At 31.9% G+C, this 22,933-nt stretch overlaps 1 protein-coding gene across 1 annotated transcript; it reads left to right on the top strand.

The window, feature by feature from the left end:
* The first annotated feature begins 3,959 nt into the window (after positions 1-3,959).
* LOC136026478 (26S proteasome regulatory subunit 6B-like) lies at positions 3,960-21,322 on the top strand. Its single transcript, XM_065703094.1, has 4 exons — positions 3,960-4,233; positions 7,155-7,399; positions 20,458-20,682; positions 21,129-21,322. The coding sequence occupies exons 1-4, from the start codon at positions 3,975-3,977 to the stop codon at positions 21,240-21,242; spliced, it is 843 nt and encodes a 280-aa protein (XP_065559166.1). The 5' UTR covers positions 3,960-3,974; the 3' UTR covers positions 21,243-21,322.
* Positions 21,323-22,933: the final 1,611 nt, after the last annotated feature.

Consider the following 22,933-nt stretch of genomic DNA (forward strand, 5'->3'; position numbering starts at 1 on the left):
ACTTTCTTGCAAAAAGGCATGGATTGTGTGGACTAAAATATTATTAATAAAGGTGATACTTTTTGGTTGTGGGCACTGTCGTTTGTACCACCACATTTATGGATTGCTAGGGACAAATCTCTTCTAAGATGGCTCTTTCTTCATATTTTGATGGCTCTTTGGCCTACAAGCTGGACCTTTGTATACCTTTACTGTCAGCGATGCATTTGCCTTCCATTACCACAGACAAACTACAAAGAAAATGGAAATGTTTAAAAAAAAGAATAAATGGCTATAAAAGCCAATCAGAAATAAGAGGGAAGAAAGACAATGCATTTATTTTTTCTTGTGTCTGTGTCATTTAAAGACAATGCAACAAGTGAGAACATTCTAAAAAACATAAACAAAAAGGCGCTTGGGTTAAATTACCCTCCTAAAAATACAAACTATATATAATTATGCAATTGTCTTTTAAAAAAAAAAATCTTGGCTGCATTCCCCCCCCCCAGCTATGGCATCCAGGAGAAGTTGACTTGGTTGCCCTCAATAGATGTAGTTCAGCAATACAAATGTAGACATGTGTGAAGAGGTTAATTCTGACAGGTTTTATACGGAAATTCTAATTTTATACGTAGATAATTGCAGCCTTAGGGCTGTAACCAATGAAAAAGAAAAAAAATCAAGCTTCTGCCTTTAAAACAAACTCCAAAGAGCAACTAAATGGAATTCACAGAATAACCATTGAATTTCAGTACAACTAAATTATCATTGGATTTATTTTAATCAGGTAACTCGGCTACTTTTCTTCTTATAATCTTAGCTGAATCATAATTTTCAGTCAGCTAAACATATTATAGATCTAAAATCAATTTTGTTCAATATTAAAGAACTTCAACAAGTACTTGTTGTTTTCTTTTTTTCTCTTTTTTTTAGGACGGCTCAAAATGTCTTTCAAACAGTTTAGTTTAAAGAAAAGCAATCAGTTTCCACATAGAAAAAAATGGATTTGGTGCTATATTAGGGTGCAATAGTTATTTATAAGTTTTTAAAGTCATTCTTTCCATGGAAGCTACTAGTAACTTTGATAATTTACCCCTTAAGTAAGAAGTCTCATGGTTGCTGTCATAACTAAAGATTCTGTCGCAAATTTTCACACTTTTGAGATTCTTGCCAAAAACCATTTTCCCAATGTTTTCAAAGGAAGGATTAATTGGGCAACGCTCAGATATGTTCGGTTATACTTTATCCTCCTAATCTACATTGTTTTGCTGGTGCCTCTTTGAAAACTGCTTTGCAAACAGTTTTTTTCGCAATTACCCAACAGTTTGAAAAATATCAGGTAGGACCTTTATGGCATCAATACTTTGTTTTCAAGCAAGTAGTTATTGACAATTACCCCAGAAGTTTGAAAACATCAGATAGGAACTTTAGGCGTGACATTAGTGCTTTGTTTTCAAGAAAACAGTTTTTGGCCATTACCCAGAAGTGTGGAAATATCAGATAGGACCTATAGGTACAAGTCCAATACCTTGTTTAAAGCAAGTAGTTTTTGGCAATTACCCCAGAGGTGTGAAAATAACAGATAGGACCTTTAGGTATGACATCACTATTTTGTTTTTAAGCAAGTAATTTTTGGCAATTACCCTAGATCAGATGGGACCTTATACATGACAACACGGCTTTGTTTTCAAAAAGCTTTATGACTCTGTCTGTTATGCTGTTGAATGATGTTAAAGAGTTTATGCACTTCTTTGTGTTAGCTTTAGAATTGCTTTTTCAGGTTCTGACAGTAGATGAGAAATTTTTTTCTCTAGTTTTGTGTTAGTAATTTTCATATTTTGTTAGTTCTTAGTTATTTTATTAGTTCATAAGTTTTCAAGTATTGAAACATCAATAATCTAGAGTATTTAATCAAGAGTTTTGTGACCTGATCCAAGACGCTGGGAAGGATGCTCAAATATTTCTATTCTCGTGATAGGATTATTCTAGATTCTATGTATAATTAATTGAATTTGGATAGATTGCTGGTGAAAAAATATGCTTTCAGGTACGCCAAGGTTGCAATAATAACACTTTGTATTCAAGAAAAAAGAAAATAGAGCTGCTCCTTCTCCTTCTCCTTCTCTGCTTAATCTTTAAACATCAGGTCTGGTTTCTCTCTTAGTTAATTGTGATCAAGAGCCCAAAATGGAAGGTGCCATGCATTTAATGTGTTTCATTATTTAGTGACTTCTGGCCAATTTACAAATAGCAACTGACGAGCTGTAAGAGTGTGGTTTACTATTTTGTGCTTGATTTTTTTTTCTAGTGATTTAGCGGTAACCGCTTCAAGATTAGAATGTATCACAGGAAGTTTTAGTAACACTAAACATTTTTGTGGTATCTTTTGCAGATGTCAAATCCTCACCCCCTTCCTTCAAAAAATGTAGCCCAGTAGCGAACTGCCAACAAAGAGGTCTTTTTACAGTCGCATTGTAATGTGGTTGCAAAAATATGTCACTTTTGAGTATTATTCATGTATCCTTGTTTTGGGACATTAATGGACATAAATTCTGATTCAGTATCAGATTTGGGTAGAAATATTGTACATAATACATCTCCTTCATTCAGGACTCCACAGCAAGCTCGTGGGAGGGGACTGTCTGACGTTTATTCTAAAAATACTGCTGTAACAATTTGAAGCATGGATGACCCAAAACAAGGTTCCTGAAAAATAAAATTAACTGCACGAAGTATTTCTAATAGGCATATTCTAGCAAAAGAAAGTACTAGGGAAGGGAAAGGGGCAGTTAAAGTGTCACACTTGGCCAAATTAAAAGCTTCTGAAATCTGCCATATTTGGGTGTTAAATGTGTTGTTTGCATTTGGGAAGTAAAGGTGTATCTGATAGGTTTGGTAAAGGATGCTTACACAACTTCACATTGTCAAAAGCCTAAAAACAGATGAACGTTCTCATCTTTATTTCAGTATAACGACAATTACAGCCAAATTTTCCATCTTGTGTTTCCAGCAGTGTCTATTGAGATTAGCCTAGTCTAGTAGCCGTGCTGATAGTTTCAAGTGGGGAAACTTGTAGCGACAGTATTAATACTGTTTTTGATATGTTGACACACAGTACTTATCATTATCATTGGTAGTTGCATTATCACACTGAATATCTAGTAACCATTGTCATCAGTTAAAAAAAAATTTTGTTAGAAAAAACTAATTAAATTGTGCATGACAGAAAGGTAGTTTTTGGGCTGATTCCTTTTGAAGGCTAAGAGCACATATATGCAAGGCATATTCACTAGAGTTTGTTTTGATTAGGGGAGGGGGATTAAAAAAAACAGACAAGATAATTCAAAGTACTATAAATAGGGCAAAAAAATGGTCAAATTATCAATAGTCAGGGTTCAATTCTAATTTGACAGTTTTCTGTCAAATAGATTTAAAATATAAATTCACCCTATAGTTTGAAGGTGGTGATGATATTCTTGTTGTAGTAGCAACCAGAAAGGGTGTACAAAAGAACAGGAAGGTTGTCCAAAAGCACAGAATGGCTGGCCTCAAGTCCTCCATTGTACTTCCTGGCTGAATGGCCATGAAACAGAGATCAGCACGACCAGTAGGAATTTTAAAATCCAATGCTATATTCTTCTTTTATAATAGCTAGTTCTTACATTGAAACTTCAAAACCTGGACTTCGATTATTTTTTTTTTTTCATGTTATCTTAAGCTATATTGTTCAGATGGTTAAAAGCTTGGAAACAAATGAATACTCTCATCTTTATTTCAGTATAAGGAACACCTGGACATTCTTATCACAACCAATCTTTCATCTTGTGTGCGTTTGGTATATCAGGAGAGTAGCTTAGTATAGAAGTAGTTCAGAGAGAATCAAGTGGAACCACTTGTATGGTGCTTTGCATGGTGCATGGCACTGTGCAATGGTGCTTTGGTGATCCTCAGCATTTTTCTTTCTTCGTGTTATGCCATTCTTTTTTAATATAGTTATGGCTCCTTTTTGTGTTGCTACTTTAGTGTATCATGTATCAATGCTACTTTTAGATGAGAAACCAGAAGTATCATACGCTGATATTGGTGGGGCTGATATGCAGAAGCAAGAGATGAGAGAAGCAGTTGAACTACCCTTGACTCATTTTGAGCTGTACAAACAGATTGGAATTGACCCTCCTAGAGGTGTGCTCATGTATGGACCTCCAGGATGTGGCAAAACAATACTTGCCAAAGCTGTGGCTCATCATACAACAGGTAATTTATTCTTACTTTTCCTTTCCTCAAGAAAAAAATTTACGAAGAAAAAGAGTGGGGAATGGGTTAAAGAGTTGTCCTTAAGAACTTCTAAGAATAAAATGGTAAGTTTTGTCAAAGATTGTAGGGGAGAATCAGAATTATGTCTAGTCTTCTAGTTTTTTATTACTTTGTGTTTTTTTTTTTTTTTTTTTTTTTTTTTTTTTTTTTTTTTTTTTTTTTTTTTTTTTAGTTTTCAGTCAACAAACTCAACAACTTTCAAATACCAACTTTGGTGAAAATCAGTCTTTGGGAAATATTTGCTTGGTGTGTTTTATTTAGGATAGTTAGAATGTAATCTTGATGATTTTCTGATAAATTTAAATAATGTAAGAGCTTTCTTAAGTAGTTATTAAATGATTTCGAGTCAAGAGCTAGGTCAGAGTTGGTCAGAGAAAAATGTTTCCTTAAATAGTCCCTGTGTGATATCGAGTCAAGAACTTGGTCAGAGTGGGATAGAGAAATATGTTTCCTTAGTAATTGTGAGTTGAAAGCTAGGTCAAAGTGGGATAGAGAAATATATGGTTTTGTGCAAAGTTGAAGATGGGGAATGGGGAACCTTTCGAACTCTTAAAAAAAAAGTTTCCTGCTGCAGATAGTTCATAACAGGGAACTTTGCACTGGAAATTTACTGCCTGAAACTTAGCTCCAAAAGTTTGCAAAAAATTGTACTGAAAAAACTCGCCCCCATTTGTTCCCATTAAATTTGTTTCAAAGGTTAACTTGGCTCTTGTATATTTGCCCTTTCGAATGTTCAAACGGAACTTGCCTCCTTAAAAAAAAAACTTTTGATAAGCTCATCAAACTTTTGATAAGCTTATTCACTCCTTGATCTCTGCCTTCCTATAGGAGTTCTTAGAAGTGATGCTTCGTATAAATAGCCAAAGATTTTGATCTCAGGACATCTGCCGACTCAAGTCGGAGGGAAGGGGAGATCGCTGATAAATTAATCCAAGGGTCGTAATATGTCCATAAGGAGGTCACATCCGAAAAACAATTTCAAAAGTACAACAGTTTCGAGTTGGTAAAAAGTCGCTTTTGTTAGGGTTTCTTTCTGCTAAAACCCTCCAAATGTAGGACTATATAAGGGTCTCTTCACTTGAAGAATGTACCTGTAGCCTACATGGGTTTTTTCATACAAAACAAGGGAGCTAGATAATCAGGGGTTTAAATTTCATTTCTTTTTTTTTCTTCGAGGGGTGATAGCATCAAACCAGTATTCATAGAATATCGTTATATGGTGCAAATTCTGGGTTTTAGTTTCCTGTCTAATTCATAATGAGGACTGAAACGAATGTCTTCTTTTGGCCCAGTTGCTAAGTGGAACTTCTGATTTAGCCAATCATATATCTAAAACTGTTGAAAATTTGTGTGTTCATCCTCCGTTTTCTGGGAATAAAATTCACTGGTTGGCCTATACCGTTCCTAAAAATATACTTAGTACACAGAAAATAACTAGTAATTATAGTCAATATTCAATATTTTGAAAGCTTTATGTGCATAGGGAGACACCAGTAAGTCTTTATGTTGGGAGGGATCCGAAAAGTGCATATGTAGGTCCGCTTTTTCTTGCTTTTTAAGGCCCTCTTGATCAATATTGGGGGGGGGGAATTTGTTTTTTTTTTTCGTTATTGGTAAGAAAAGATTTTAAACCAAAATGTAAGAGCTCCCTTCTTATTTATGAATAGCTGTCATCTTTATGCGGAAATATATATTGTGTAAAATAGAAGATTTGGCTTTTGGCTGCCCTCTCAGCCCCTCTCTCCATGCTATAACGCTACATTTTAACTTGCCTTCAAATGAAAACCATACACATCTTAAAAAATAAAATACTTTTTTTTCGATTATTTGAGAACGAATTTGCTCATTTGGGCATATTTTTGATATAAAGTACGAAATAAAAAGGGGCGTCGTAGGCGTCTAGTACAAAATAAAGGCTAAGTCTAATTTATGCTTATATCGCGGATGTGAAACTGCCGATGGCGTTGCGTTATTTGCCAACAAAGTGATCTTTTTTTTCAGTTAGCACAAATTTTTTACATTAATATTTCGCAGCCTTGATTAGTAAGTTCCATGGCTTTTGTTTGGTACCTTTTTACTTACATGAAGCAATGTTGTTTTAAATGATAATTTTAATTACGTATGGTTGTTTTCATTAAGTGGTAAAAGGTAATTTGGCAGCAATTTTAATTATATGTTATTATTGATTAGTCAATTACGATGTGGTAATTTTGTTTTCCAGCTGCTTTTATCCGCGTTGTTGGCTCTGAATTTGTTCAGGAGTACTTAGGTGAAGGACCTCGAATGGTTCGTGATGTTTTTCGTTTGGCCAAAGTTTGGTACCTTTTTATTTACATGAAGCAGTGTTGTTTTAAATGATAATTTTAATTACGTTTGGTTGTTTTTATTAAGTGGTAAAAGGTAATTTGGCAGCAATTTCAATTATATGTTATTATTGATTAGTCAATTACGATGTGGTGATTTTGTTTTCCAGCTGCTTTTATTTGCGTAGTTGGCTCTGAATATATGTTTATATACTTTATTTTATATTTTTATTTATTTTTATTTTATATTTTAATTATATGTTATTATTGATTAGTCAGTTACGATGTGGTGATTTTGTTTTCCAGCTGCTTTTATCCGCGTTGTTGGCTCTGAATTTGTTCAGGAGTACTTAGGTGAAGGACCTGGAATGGTTCGTGATGTTTTTCGTTTGGCCTAAGTTTGGTACCTTTTTGTTTACATGAAGCAGTGTTGTTTTAAATGATAATTTTAATTACGTATGGTTGTTTTTATTAAGTGGTAGAAGGTAATTTGGTAGCAATTTCAATTATATGTTATTATTGATTAGTCAATTATGATGTGGTGATTGTGTTTTCCAGCTGCTTTTATTCGTGTTGTTGGCTCTGAATTTGTTCAGAAGTACTTAGGTGAAGGACCTCGAATGGTTCGTGATGTTTTTCGTTTGGCCAAAGAAAATGCACCTGCTATTATATTTATTGATGAAATTGATGCAATTGCTACTAAACGATTTGATGCACAGACTGGTGCAGATCGAGAAGTTCAAGGAATTCTCCTGGAGCTGCTTAATCAAATGGATGGATTTGACCAAACAACAAATGTTAAAGTAAGACTGTGATAATTTTGCTCAAATACTATACATTCATAGAGGCTTCACATAATGTCTTAACAATTCCTAAATAATGTCTCGCACTTCCACTGTCTTTCAAGAAAGTGCTGCAACATAATGAATATAAATAGACCCTGTCAAAATGAAGGATTTCAATATTTTAAATCTACTGGAATAACATTTCTGCAGTTAATGTAGGAAATTAGGTTAGTATCTGGTTTCATATTAAATCAGGAGTCAAGTAGGGTTGCATTCTATCCCCATTTATATGGATCACTTTAATGAAACTGTCATAAGGAGCACAGGAAAGGCAATGGGAGAACACGAAACCAAATGGAGGAATGAAAATTCCTTGGACTTAGGTTATGCTAATGATTTAACCATCCTAGATAAAAATGTTAGCAAAATGAATCGGGGTTTTGAGACTTTAGGGTGAAAGAATAGGGTTTGAATATTAATGGCAAGAACACTAAGTCGCTAAGAGTAGGAATAAGTGCAGGTGAAGAGTTGATGCTAGGTATAAAAAAATCGATCAAGTGGAAAGCTTTACCTACCTAGGTAGCATTATTACTAAAGACGCTGGGAGCAGTGAAGACGGTAAAGTGGAATAGCCAAGGTTTAGGGTGTTTTTTTTTTTTTTTTTTTTTAAATTGAGAAGAGTTCGGAAGAATAGGAATATAAGTCTATGAACTAGGATTAGAACATTGGAAGCTACGATGATTATAGTAGTCAAGTATGGTTATGGAGCGTGGGTGCTCTGACAGAAGGAGGAGGATTTGCTAGATGCTTTCCAGAGTCTGCGATTGTTTGGGGTACCTGTCTGAATGACCCTATCTCTTACAATATGCTGTACGAAAAATGTGGTTCGATTCAGCTATCTAGGGGTATAATGAGAGAGAGGTTGATGTGGCTAGGACACGCTCTGTGAATGAAGGATGACAGATTGTCAAAGATCGTCCTCGTCGGCCAGCCATATAGGACCGAACGAAAAGCAAGTCGTCCCTCTATAGGATAGGAAGATGTCATAAGGAAAGATTTGAGGGTAATTGAAATTTCTTGGGAAGGTTTAAAGTGGGAAGGTTTCATTAGATTGGGATGGAAAAGGAGTGCACGTACCTGTCTTGGTATCAGGCTGCTTGGCATTGCAGTGAGTTGTTAGTAGTGGTAGTAGGAGTTTAATATTCTATTTTGTTGTACCTAACCACACAAAGGATAGAAATGGGGAGTATATTGCCTGAAAAAGAAGTTTGAAGGACTTCCTGACCCTGTAGTGGTGGTCAACTTTGCTGACTATGTATTGATGCTCTGTTTGGTAATACGAGATCCAGGAATCTATCTCTGCTTTGGCAAAGTTGAGCGACGGGTTTACTACTTGTCCCTGCAAAAATGCCCAAAACGCTGATATCGACGTTTTTTGTGCCAGTAATGGCTCTGGAGGATCGTTATCCTTAGTCTTTCCATCTCCTTCCTACAAAGGTCAGAGAAGTGCGTAGTAATTTATAGAAGTTTTCTTTTAAAAGGACGCTCCAGTAAAATTTTAGGTTTAAATCTGGCACCTATTAAAAAGTTGTGTCAGAATCTGAATAGGGAATTATTGGGGAAATATCTTATGTATTCCATGTTTAGCTGTGAGTACATTATCCTGTAAATAGCTAAAGTAAGAATCATAAATTATCTGAATACCCTTATTCCATGACTATCTACCTTAGTTCTGCCTTAGGATGGACGGATGAGAGACTCAATACATTATACAATTATGAAAAAGGCTTATGCCAGCTTTGCCTATCACTCTGACTATTTGTCTGGCTTTTTCCTCAATTAGCCATGGCTTGATGGCAACTTGATTTTAATTCAAAAATTGATTTTAATTAATAAATAAATACACATGTTTTAAATTCAACCGAATAAACCAAAATCAATTAAAACAGGAATCATTTTTTTTTATGCAAAGTGAGTATCAACTATGACGTTATGAAACAACTTAATACAAGCAAAAATTACCACGCGTTAAAAGTTGATTTGGACTCATCAACGCTGCTAAAGGTGTAGGATAGATTCAATATTTTCCCATTTTTAGGGAATGATAATTTTATCTTGTTTTTAGGTGAAACCAAAATCTTTAGAGCTTACGTTTCTTGTTTAATATTCTTAAGAACCATCTATATACCAATAATAAGTTTCAATTGATGGGATGCAGATAATGATATACATTTCCGTGCTTAAAATATGTATAGCCTATATGCTTAAATAGTGCTTATGTACTAAGCATAGATTATGTACTAAGACTTCACCCACGACATGTGAGATCTGACTTTGCTAAAATATAATAGTATAAAAAAAATAATATATAATAATTATAAATATAAAAATAATATAATAAAATAATAAAAATATATAAATAAAGATATATAATAAATTATATTAAATATATAATAATATAAAATAATACAAAAATAATATATAAGTATAATAAAAAGAAAAAAAGTGTAGAGATATTAGCTGCCAGTTTGTATCTTAAAATTTAATCAAAAGTGCCAATACAATTGAGTATATTGTATATTCTTCATCTCTTTGTGTTTTCAGTAAAGGCTGAACTAACATCCCTAGAAAGGGGTTGAGAGATTTGGCAGCCCTTCTAATGTTTATTTTTTCTTTTGTGTCTTATGTCTCGATAAAGGTTCATTCAAAATAAGGTTTTACTAATACCGAAATGTAGGTAGCTTTTACTAATACCGAAATGTAGGTAGCGCTAATATGAGGCTATCAGAATTTTTGAGCCAGTTAGAAAATTCTGTAAAAAAAATTTGATTGGCTCAAATTAGCTCTAGCTAAATCTCAATATTAAATAAAGCCTCGTTGTGAATGGGGCTTAACTCTTTAGTCAGTGAAAAACAAATTTTCTGATTGGGTGGGAGGATGTTGTAAGGGAAGTTTTAAGAGAAAAGGGAACTTCTTGGGAGAGTGTAAAGATAGAGGCTTTGAATAGATTGGTATGGAGGAGGACCATGCGTATCAAGTGTACATCAATACCTGTAATTTTGTTGAGATGAAATAGGGAAGTAGGCGTATTTCGTGCTGAGATTTTTATTTGCTTATGTGACTTCTGTATTGTATTGAGTTTGTAGGAGTAGTAGAATAAAGGGAATTTATACCCTCCGATGGGGGTGTATTATTTATATATACATATATATATATATATATATATATATATATATATATATATATATATATATATATATATATATATATATATATATATATATATATATGTTTTTAACTACGTAAAACTTGCGAATATACAACATTCTTTGCTGTCCCATTGTCTGTGCATATAAATAGATTTTCAGGTTTACCGACTCTTGAACATGCAACATATAATAATCCATGGGAAAACAATCCGTATTCAGATCTATACCTCATGATTCTAATGATTGCCCTTGAGCTTTGTTGATGGTGATTGCTAATCGACCATTCCCGGTGTCCCGGTCGTCATTTATATCCCCCTGTGCCCCCCGGCGTCCCCATTGTAGTTGTGTCCCTGTGTCCCGGTCGTCATTTATATTCCCTGTGTCCCGGTCGTCATTTGTATCCCGGTGTCCCGGTCTGTATATACATTCGTTTTTTAGTTTTGTTTTTCTCCTTTTTTCTTTTTTTTCTTTTTTAGTTTATTTAGATTTTTAGATTTTTTAGTTTTTTTATTAGTTTTTAGTTTTTTTGTAGTTTTTACCATTTTTTTAGTTTTTTTAGTTTTTTTTTTTTACTTATGTCCTGGTCGTCATTTATACTCCCTGTGTCCCGGTCGTCATTTGTGTCTCGGTGCTTTGTTGATTGCTAATTTATATTATATTTATATTTATATTTTTTATATTTATTAATATTTTTTTAGTTTTCTTTTTCTCTTATTTTTCAGTTTTTTCCTTTTTTTAGTTTTTTCTTTTTTAGTTTTTATTTTTTTTTTGTTTTTTACCTTTTTTTAGTTTTTTTAGTTTTTTAGCTTTTTTAGTTTTTTTATTAGTTTTTAGTTTTTTTTTAGTTTTTGCCTTTTTTTAGTTTTTTCAGTTTTTTTAGTTTTTAGTTTTTTACCTTTTTTTAGTTTTTTTTAGTTTTTTAGCTTTTTAGTTTTTTTTCTTTTTAGTTTTTTTGTAGTTTTTACCTTTTTTAGTTTTTTTTCTTCTTTTGTATTAGTGTGAAATAATTCAGACGTCATATGCGGACAAACACGACGTCACTCGACAGACAGACAGACAGACATAACCCACAAACAACTTATTTTTATATATATTTATTCATATTTTTTTAGTTTTCTTTTTCTCTTTTATTTTTCAGTTTTTTCCTTTTTTTTAGTTTTTTTTCTTTTTTAGTTTTTAGTTTTTTTTAGTTTTTTACCTTTTTTTAGTTTTTTTTAGTTTTTTTTAGTTTTTTAGCTTTTTTAGTTTTTTTATTAGTTTTTATTTATTTTGTAGTTTTTGCCTTTTTTTATTTTTTTCAGTTTTTTTTTAGTTATTAGATTTTTACCTTTTTTTAGTTTTTTTTAGTTTTTTAGCTTTTTTAGTTTTTTTTTCTTTTTAGTTTTTTTTGTAGTTTTTACCTTTTTTAGTTTTTTTCTTCTTTTGTATTAGTGTGAAATAATTCAGACGTCATATGCGGACAAACACGACGTCACACCTGATCCACAGATCCACAGACAACTTATTTTTATATATATAGAAGATAGATATATATATATATATATATATATATATATATATATATATATATATATATATATATATATATATATATATATATATATATATATATATATATATATATATATACTAGCTGTTGGGGTGGCGCTTCGCGCCACCCCAACACCTAGTTGGTGGGGGCGCTTCGCGCCCCCCCCCCAAGCCCCCCCGCGCGCGTAAGTCGTTACGCGCCATAATAGTTACGCGCCATTGTAGTTGTGTCCCTATGTCCCACCTGTGAATATAGATAGATATATATATATATATATATATATATATATATATATATATATATATATATATATATATATATATATATATATATATATATATATATATATATATATATATATATATATATATACTAGCTGTTGGGGTGGCGCTTCGCGCCACCCCAACACCTAGTTGGTGGGGGCGCTTCGCGCCCCCCCCAAGCCCCCCCGCGCGCGTAAGTCGTTACGCGCCATAATAGTTACGTGCCATTGTAGTTGTGTCCCTATGTTATATAAACTTGCGAATATACAACATTCTTTGCTGTCCCATTGTCTTTGCATATAAATAGATTGTCAGGTTATCCCCCTGTTTCCCCCGGTGTCCCCGTTGTAGTTGTGTCCCTGTGTCCCGGTCGTCATTTATATTCCCTGTGTCCCGGGTCCCGGTCATCATTTGTATCCCGGTGTCCCGGTCTGTATATACATTCGTTTTTTAGTTTTGTTTTTCTCCTTTATTTTTTTCCTTTTTTTTCTTTTTTAGCTTATTTAGATTTTTAGATTTTTTAGTTTTTTTTATTAGTTTTTAGTTTTTATTTCTTTTTAGTTTTTTTGTCCCGGTCGTCATTTATATCCCCCTGTTTCCCCCGGTGTCCCCGTTGTAGTTGTGTCCCTGTGTCCCGGTCGTTATTTATTTTTTAGTTTTTTACCTTTTTTTAGTTTTTTTAGTTTTTTAGCTTTTTTATTTTTTTTATTAGTTTTTAGTTTTTTTGTAGTTTTTGCCTTTTTTTTAGTTTTTTTAGTTTTTTAGCTTTTTTATTAGTTTTTAGTTTTTTTTGTAGTTTTTGCCTTTTTTTAGTTTTTTTAGTTTTTTAGCTTTTTTATTTTTTTATTAGTTTTTAGTTTTTTTTGTAGTTTTTGCCTTTTTTTAGTTTTTTCAGTTTTGACGTCACCTGATCCAGTTTTTTCAGGTGACGTCACCTGATCCACGATCCACAGATCCACAGACAACTTATTTTTATATATATAGATAGTTTTTTTTTTTTACTTATGTCCTGGTCGTCATTTATACTCCCTGTGTCCCGGTGCTTTGTTGATTGCTAATCGAACATTCCTTTTGTCCTGGTCGCTTTCTCTTTGAGTGTCGTCATTTATTAGTTTTTTCCTTTTTTTTTTTAGTTTTTTATTGGTTTTTACCTTTATTTTAGCTTATTTTTCAGTTTTTTCCTTTTTTTTAGTTTTTTTTTATTTTTTATTTTTTTTATTTTTTTACCTTTTTTTAGTTTTTTTAGTTTTTTTAGTTTTTTAGCTTTTTTACTTTTTTTATTAGTTTTTAGTTTTTTTTTGTAGTTTTTGCCTTTTTTTAGTTTTTTCAGTTTTTTTTTTTAGTTTTTTATTGGTTTTTACCTTTATAGTTTTTTTAGTTTTTTAGCTTTTTTATTTTTTTTATTAGTTTTTAGTTTTTTTTTGTAGTTTTTGCCTTTTTTTAGTTTTTTCAGTTTTGACGTCACCTAATCCAGTTTTTTCAGGTGACGTCACCTGACACATCCATCCACACATCCATCCACACATCCATCCACAGACAACTTATTTTTATATATATAGATATATATATATGGTTTTAACTACGTAAAACTTGCGAATATACAACATTCTTTGCTGTCCCATTGTCTTTGCATATAAATAGATTGTCAGGTTTACCGACTCTTGAACATGCAACATATAATGGTCCATGGGAAAACAATCTGTATTCAGATCTATACCTCATGATTCTAATGATTGCCCTTGAGCTTTGTTGATGGTGATTGCTAATCGACCATTCCCTGTCCCGGTGTCCCGGTCGTCATTTATATCCCCCTGTTTCCCCCGGTGTCCCCGTTGTAGTTGTGTCCCTGTGTCCCGGTCGTCATTTATATTCCCTGTGTCCCGGTCGTCATTTGTATCCCGGTGTCCCGGTCTGTATATACATTCGTTTTTTAGTTTTGTTTTTCTCCTTTATTTTTTTCCTTTTTTTTCTTTTTTAGCTTATTTAGATTTTTAGATTTTTTAGTTTTTTTATTAGTTTTTAGTTTTTTTTTTCTTTTTAGTTTTTTTGTCCCGGTCGTCATTTATATCCCCCTGTTTCCCCCGGTTTCCCCGTTGTAGTTGTGTCCCTGTGTCCCGGTCGTCATTTATATTCCCTGTGTCCCGGTCGTCATTTGTATCCCGGTGTACCGGTCTGTATATACATTCGTTTTTTAGTTTTGTTTTTCTCCTTTATTTTTTTCCTTTTTTTTTCTTTTTTAGTTTATTTAGATTTTTAGATTTTTTAGTTTTTTTATTAGTTTTTAGTTTTTTTTTTCTTTTTAGTTTTTTTGTAGTTTTTACCTTCTTTTTAGTTTTGTTAGTTTTTTTTTTACTTATGTCCTGGTCGTCATTTATACTCCCTGTGTCCCGGTGCTTTGTTGATTGCTAATCGAACATTCCTTTTGTCCTGGTCGCTTTCTCTTTGAGTGTCGTCATTTATTTTTTTCTTTTTTAGTTCTTTTAGTTTTTACCTTTTTTAGTTTTTTTTAGTTTTTTAGATGAAAATTTTTTTTTAGTTTTTTCCTTTTTTTCTTTTTAGTTTTTTATTGGTTTTTACCTTTATTTTAGCTTATTTTTCAGTTTTTTCCTTTTTTTTAGTTTTTTTTATTTTTTATTTATTTTAGTTTTTTACCTTTTTTTAGTTTTTTTAGTTTTTTTAGTTTTTTAGCTTTTTTACTTTTTTTATTAGTTTTTAGTTTTTTTGTAGTTTTTGCCTTTTTTTAGTTTTTTCAGTTTTTTTTTTAGTTTTTTATTGGTTTTTACCTTTATTTTAGCTTATTTTTCAGTTTTTTCCTTTTTTTAGTTTTTTTTAGTTTTTAGTTTTTTTAGTTTTTTACCTTTTTTTAGTTTTTTTAGTTTTTTAGCTTTTTTATTTTTTTTATTAGTTTTTAGTTTTTTTTGTAGTTTTTGCCTTTTTTTTAGTTTTTTTAGTTTTTTAGCTTTTTTATTAGTTTTTAGTTTTTTTTGTAGTTTTTGCCTTTTTTTAGTTTTTTTAGTTTTTTAGCTTTTTTATTTTTTTTATTAGTTTTTAGTTTTTTTTGTAGTTTTTGCCTTTTTTTAGTTTTTTCAGTTTTGACGTCACCTGATCCAGTTTTTTCAGGTGACGTCACCTGATCCACGATCCACAGATCCACAGACAACTTATTTTTATATATTTAGATAGTTTTTTTTTTTACTTATGTCCTGGTCGTCATTTATACTCCCTGTGTCCCGGTGCTTTGTTGATTGCTAATCGAACATTCCTTTTGTCCTGGTCGCTTTCTCTTTGAGTGTCGTCATTTATTTTTTTCTTTTTTAGTTCTTTTAGTTTTTACCTTTTTTAGTTTTTTTTTAGTTTTTTAGATGAAAATTTTTTTTAGTTTTTTCCTTTTTTTCTTTTTAGTTTTTTATTGGTTTTTACCTTTATTTTAGCTTATTTTTCAGTTTTTTCCTTTTTTTAATTTTTTTTTTATTTTTTATTTTTTTTTATTTTTTATTTTTTTTAGTTTTTTACCTTTTTTTAGTTTTTTAGTTTTTTAGCTTTTTTACCTTTTTTATTAGTTTTTAGTTTTTTTTGTAGTTTTTGCCTTTTTTTAGTTTTTTCAGTTTTTTTTTTAGTTTTTTATTGGTTTTTACCTTTATTTTAGCTTATTTTTCAGTTTTTTCCTTTTTTTTAGTTTTTTTTAGTTTTTAGTTTTTTAGTTTTTTACCTTTTTTTAGTTTTTTTAGTTTTTTTAGTTTTTTTGCTTTTTTATTTTTTTTATTAGTTTTTAGTTTTTTTTGTAGTTGTTGCCTTTTTTTAGTTTTTTTAGTTTTTTAGCTTTTTTATTAGTTTTTAGTTTTTTTTGTAGTTTTTGCCTTTTTTTAGTTTTTTTAGTTTTTTAGCTTTTTTATTTTCTTTATTAGTTTTTAGTTTTTTTTGTAGTTTTTGCCTTTTTTTAGTTTTTTCAGTTTTGACGTCACCTGATCCAGTTTTTTCAGGTGACGTCACCTGATCCATCCACAGACAGACAGACAACTTATTTTTATATATATAGATGTGTGTGTGTGTTTTTAACTACGTAAAACTTGCGAATATACAACATTCTTTGCTGTCCCATCGTCTGTGCATATAGATAGATTGTCAGGTTTACCGACTCTTGAACATGCAACGCATAATGGTCCATGGGAAAACAATCCGTATTCAGATCTATACCTCATGATTCTATTGATTGCCCTTGAGCTTTGTTGATGGTGATTGCTAATCGACCATTTCCTTTGTTGCCGTCGTCATTTATATATCCCCCTGTGCCCCCCGAAGTCCCCGTTGTAGTTGTGTCCCTGTGTCCGGGTCGTCATTTATATTCCCTGTGTCCCCGTCGTCATTTGTGTCCCGGTGTCCCAGTCTGTGATTTCTATTTGAGTGTCCCGGGCGTCATTTATATTCGTCAGGATATTGTAGGGCATCGTAGCATCGATGAGTTTAAGCAATTCTTGTCAACTGATTGTTTCGCCTATAAAGAATATTATCTCGAGGTAAGAACTGATCACCGACCACAACGATTGCCACTTTGTTGATAGTTGCGTATCAGGAGGCATCAATTCGATTGCTGTTTTTAAGCAGAAGCACTAAATTATTGTTTTTGTCGAAAAGATAATATATATAAATATATATATATATATTTTCTTTTCAGTTTTTTTTGTAGTTTTTACCTTTTTTAGTTTTTTTCTTCTTTTGTATTAATGCTAAAGCCAAGGTTCAAACCTGGAGCCTCTCGGACCTAGAACCTGAAACATAACGCTTTACCAACTCAGCTACTTCGGCGTGAATACATTCGTTTTGAGCAGCTTCCTCGGGTGTTGCCATTGTAGGTTCTTCAGTCATTTTACAATTAGAAATTTCTCTTTCAACGGTCTTCTTACAATTAAAAATTTGTCTTTGAACGATATTCTTAAATACCTGTGTCCTGGTCGTCATTTATATTGCCTGTGTCCCGGTCGTCATTTGTGTCCCGGTATCCCAGTCTGTAATTTCTCCTTGAGTGTCCCGGTCGTTATTTATATTCCCTCTGTCCCGGTCGTCATTTGTGTCCCGGTCTGTAATTTCTCTTTGAGTGTTTTTTCTTTTTAGTATTTTTTAGTTTTTTACATTTTTTCTTTTTTCAGTTTTCTTTTTCTTCTTTATTTTTCAGTTTCACTATGGAATACATATCGCTGAACCTTTGTTTTTTAACTAAAATCTGGTAGGCATTGATGACCTTATCCAAGTCAAGATCCCAAACCCAATCATCATCGCTATCATGTTCACTTTTGATATGTTTTGACTCTCGCTGTCCAGGTGGATCTTCATCTAACTGCGCGGTTTTGCGTTCTTTAGCCTCAAGCCTGTTTCCTTGCTGTTCTTTTGATTCCTCGGCACGCTTTCTTTTCTGACTTTCTCTATCAGCAGCAAGTTTTTTGGCATAGACTCTTTGAGCATCTTCATCGGCTTTTGCCATTGTAAGTTCATCAGTCATTTTAAACTTAAACATTAATAGATTTCTACGTGAACATATATGTCTTAAATATCTTTAATGACGTCACCGTCATAGCAAAAATGACGACAACTAACTTCATGACGCCAGTCGACACAGAAACATGACGTCACCTGATCCACAGACAGACAACTTATTTTTATATATATAGATAGATATAATTCTAAAATTGTCAGGTAATTTTCTATTTTGAAATAAAAACTAAAAATTATTGCTCAGACAACATAAATATTTTTGATATTTACATAATAGCTTTAGTGGTTCTGGACTGAAACTAAATATACTAATCAAATTGGGAATTGCAATCTTTTAGGTTGAAAAGGCAGATCCACTGGAATCATGAGAATGCGTGGAATAAGAAAAGCCTCACCCTCAAAAGGCCCTGTCAAGATTGTTGCCTCTATTACGTTATAACAGACATAACACGTCATTTGTGTCCCGGTGTCCCGGTCTGTAGTTTCGTTAGTCGACAAACATGACGTCAGACGACAAACAACTTCATGACGACATACAGCTCAATCCTTATAATGACGTCAGTCGACACACAAACAAGACGTCAGTCGACAGACAGACAAACAACTTATTTATATATATATATATATATATATATATATATATATATATATATATATATATATATATATATATATATATATATATATATATATATATATATATATATATATATATATATATATATATATATATATATATATATATATATATATATATATATATATATATATATATATATATATATATATATATATATATATATATGTGTGTTTTTAACTACGTAAAACTTGCGAATATACAACATTCTTTGCTGTCCCATTGTCTGTGCATATAAATAGATTGTCAGGTTTACCGACTCTTGAACATGCCACATATAATGGTCCATGGGGAAAAAATCCGTATTCAGATCTATACCTAATGATTCTAATGATTGCCCTTGAGCTTTGTTGATGGTGATTGCTAATCGATCATTCCCTGTGTCGCCGTCGTCATTTATATATCCCCCTGTGCCCCCGGCGTCCCCGTTGTAGTTGTGTCCCTGTGTCCCGGTCGTCATTTATATTCCCTTATATATATTTTTTATTTTTTTACATTTTTTCTTTTTAAGTTTTTTCTTTTTTTAATTTTTTTTCTTTTTTAGTTTTTTTTAGTTTTTTCTTTTTAGTTTTTTTTTAGTTTTTTACCATTTTTCTTTTTTCAGTTTTCTTTTTCTTCTTTATTTTTCAGACGTCATATGCAAACCCTTAATACAAAAATACATACAAATTATTTTTATATATAGATAAGATATAATCTGGCGTAACAGACATAGTGTAACAGACATAAAAGACAGACAACTTATTTTTATATATATAGATTTTTATATATATATAGATACAGTTTCTTCTTTAGTTTTTTTTTCTTTTTTAGTTTTTCCTTTTTTTTAGTTTCTTCTTTTTATTGATTTGTTCTCTTCAATTTGTCAATGTTCATTCTAACATTGACACTTGGAAAAATCTTTACGTGCCAAGCATACTAAAGCTCCAACAATTTATATTAAACCTCAAATTTGGGGTATCTGTTTTAAGGTTCTCGAATTACTTTAATCTATTGTCAAAATATATTGAAATATTTGTGCAATTCCCAGTTTTTTTTTAGTTTTTTCTTTTTTTTAGTTTTTTAGCTATTTTTAGTTTTTTTTTAGTTTTTTATTTTTTTACGTTTTTTCTTTTTAGGTTTTTTCTTTTTTTAATTTTTTAATTTTTAATTTTTTTTTATAGTTTTTTCTTTTTAGTTTTTTAAGTCTTTTACCATTTTTCTTTTTTCGAATTACTTTAATCTATTGTCAAAATATTTCGAAATATTTATGCAATTTCCAGTTTTTACATTCTAGTTTGTTTTCTTTTATATATATAGAAGATATGATCTGGCGTAACAGACAGACAACTTATTTTTATATATATATATATATATATATATATATATATATATATATATATATATATATATATATATATATATATATATATATATATATATATATATATATATATATATATATATATATATATATATATGTTGTCAATCAGAATGAAGTTTTCTATGGATTATACACTTAAAATTGCAATTACTCTAAACTTATTATGCGCTTCGATTTATTCTGCATCACTCTGATGCTCTTCATTGGGGTTACACTTATCTTGTTATAAATATTCTTGCTCAGTATTCGTTGGAGATTTGTAATCAACACAAGTTTGAGAGCTTATAGTTCTTTATGTTTGATCTTCACTTATATTTAATATTAGCGTTGGTTTTAACCCATGACGATATCAAAAGATACCAATCAAAAGGAGTGACTTATAGTGTGCCTCATAAAAAGTAAGATCGAAAGAATTCAATAAGAGCAATGCAAATCTTTCTCTAGGTTTGTGGGCCAATTTCTGGACCTTTGAATTCCAGTGCTGCAACTGGAGTATTTAGACGTGAGTAGTAGCTGTAGACGGCTGCTATTAGATTGTATCTCTAGAGCAGTACTTTTTTATACTCATTTGTTTTCTATTGTGCAGGTTATAATGGCTACAAATCGTGCAGACACTCTAGACCCAGCATTCCTTCGTCCTGGTCGTCTCGATAGAAAAATTGAATTCCCCCTTCCCGATAGACGTCAAAAACGCTTGGTTTTTCAAACTATTACGTCCAAAATGAATCTTAGTGATGAAGTGTACTTGGAGGAATATATTGATCGACCTGATAAAATCTCTGGTGCAGATATAAACGCCATCTGTCAAGAGGTATGGTATTGCTCTTATTATTTTTGTTGCTGTTGACACGAATCTTGGTAAAATAAAATAAGTAAAATATAGTTATTCAAGTTCATCGGCTACCTGAAGAATTAACCATGTTCCAACTCAGTGCCGCCGCTTTGTTTAATGCCTATGTGCACCCCTTATCCCCGTTTTGTCATGGGTGACATAGCTTCTTGAGCCGAAATTAGACGACTATAATAAACTGAATAAAAACTATAGAATGAGTGTGGAACTTGCGGTCTCTCTCTCTCTTTCCCTTTTCCCTTCTGTCTCTCTCCGCCTCTCTTTCTGTCTCTTTATCTCCCTTCGACTCTCTCTCTCTCTTCAGTCTCTCTTTCTCTACCGTCCGCTTTTTATCTCTGCCCCTCTCTCTCTCTTGATTTCCTCAAGTTTTTCAGGTTTTGTGTCATGATATTCATCCTTTTTTTTAGGCTGGAATGCACGCCGTTCGAGAGAATCGCTATGTGATCTTACCGAAAGACTTTGAGAAGGGATACAAAAATACAATCAAGAAAGATGAATCAGAACATGAGTTTTATAAATAATTTGGAAAATAGCTCAAAATTTTGGATTTTCTTTTTTATATTCTATAAGTATTGACAAATCGAAACACTCTGTATGTCTATTTTGGTTGTTGTGAATCAAACAGTTGATGGTGATGAACTGTAAACAGGGAGTGGCCAGAGCTAATAGTCACCAAAACCTAGCCTTAAAATAAGTAGTTTTGCTAACAACTAATACATCAGTTCAGTATACTTTTTTATTGTGATTCCAAATATATGAAATTTATCAAATTTAAAATTGCGCATCAATGGCGACGAGCCTAAGAAGATTTGCCTGATTTTTGAAAAAAAAAAAAAGAAGAAACAACCACAAGGCGGTAAGGAGTGTTAGAGAAAACTACGTCATCACATGCAGCATGTCCGAAAAGTGTATCGTAGACGTTTTATGCTCCCATCTACAAAATGTGAATTGTGCATTTTTTTTCTTTCAAAAGAAAGTTCACAAATGCTTTTCTTTTTTTTTTTTTTGATTCTAGATGTTTTTCATCGAGTCGAAGAATGTTGATGAACTCGTGAACAAACATATTCGAACAGAAATAAAAGTTCTAGTACTCTTCCTAAGTTTCCGAAAAGATTATGTCAAAGTAAAGTGGCGTTGTCTTGCATATTGTTGCACCAAACTACTGTTCTGACACAAAGGGGAAGAAACTGTTATCGATAAAATTATTAAAAAACCATAAATTGAACTATTCTGTTTCAGAGGCAGTAATGCCACATAGTGGTGCGGCTTTTCCTGTAAAATAAACGGTTAATATTGAGAAATATTTTAAACTTCGTTTAACCAAGTTGATTCACTTGATGGTTGATAAAATTAGGTTCAGTAATGGATAATTTTGCATCAGCTGTTATGGAGAAGTGCTGTTGAAGTCATTGCTTGGGGGAACATCAGATACCTCAAAGAGTGCATTTTACACCTAAATTTTCTAAATTTACGTTAGCTCAAGAAATTGTAGAGGAACTCTGGGGAGAGGAGGTAGAAACCAATTTCCCTTCTGATCGACTAAGACTTTGTATACGTTCTATGGGGTTAAGCTCCCTTCCTATTGTAGAAAAATCTTCTTTTTTGTAACAAAAGATATTAAATTCATTTGCTTACTGGTACAAAAGGTGAAGAGGTGGAGGAGTATCTTGAACATTATCAAGGGATTTCTCAGGAGGTGGCGGCAACTGTTGATTGGAGCTGTCTTGTGTCGATGTTTTAAATGGAGACATTGGGATTCGTGTTTGTTTTTATTTCTTAAACAGTTATATCGCAACAAACTGTACGTAAGGAGCAACTCGTGTTTGCAGTAACCAGAACTTGAAAAGGCTTTAATAGCAACATATACGTTAAAAAAAATCCACTTCTATGGTAATTCCAAAGTTGTAAAATTTGTTAAGTTTAAAGTTATCTAGCAAAAATTACAAGCCTGAGAAAATTTACTAAGTTTACAAAAACAGGGGGAAACACTTTCATTACTATTTTCTTTAATTTGCAAATTGAAATCAGCCTTAAATTATCTTAGATGTTCTCCTACAAGTAACTTTTTCAAATGCATTCGGTGGTTTTAGTCACTTGTTAGTACATCAAAGAAAATAAGTAACAGAGAAATTATGTTAATCCTCAGTCAAGTTTGTACCCGTCCAATCTAGGACGCTACCAATCAATTTATAAGCATTGATATATACAGTTT

This window comes from Artemia franciscana, chromosome 4 (assembly GCF_032884065.1).
Source record: "Artemia franciscana chromosome 4, ASM3288406v1, whole genome shotgun sequence".
Lineage (NCBI taxonomy): Eukaryota > Metazoa > Arthropoda > Branchiopoda > Anostraca > Artemiidae > Artemia > Artemia franciscana.

Bases quoted from the DNA above. Each gene is read 5' to 3' on its own strand.
- LOC136026478 (XM_065703094.1), top strand. From the start codon at position 3,975: ATGGCTCCTTTTTGTGTTGCTACTTTAGTGTATCATGTATCAATGCTA. The intron at 7,400-20,457 runs GTAAGACTGTGA...TCTATTGTGCAG, and splicing joins ACCAAACAACAAATGTTAAA to GTTATAATGGCTACAAATCG. The intron at 20,683-21,128 runs GTATGGTATTGC...CCTTTTTTTTAG, and splicing joins TAAACGCCATCTGTCAAGAG to GCTGGAATGCACGCCGTTCG.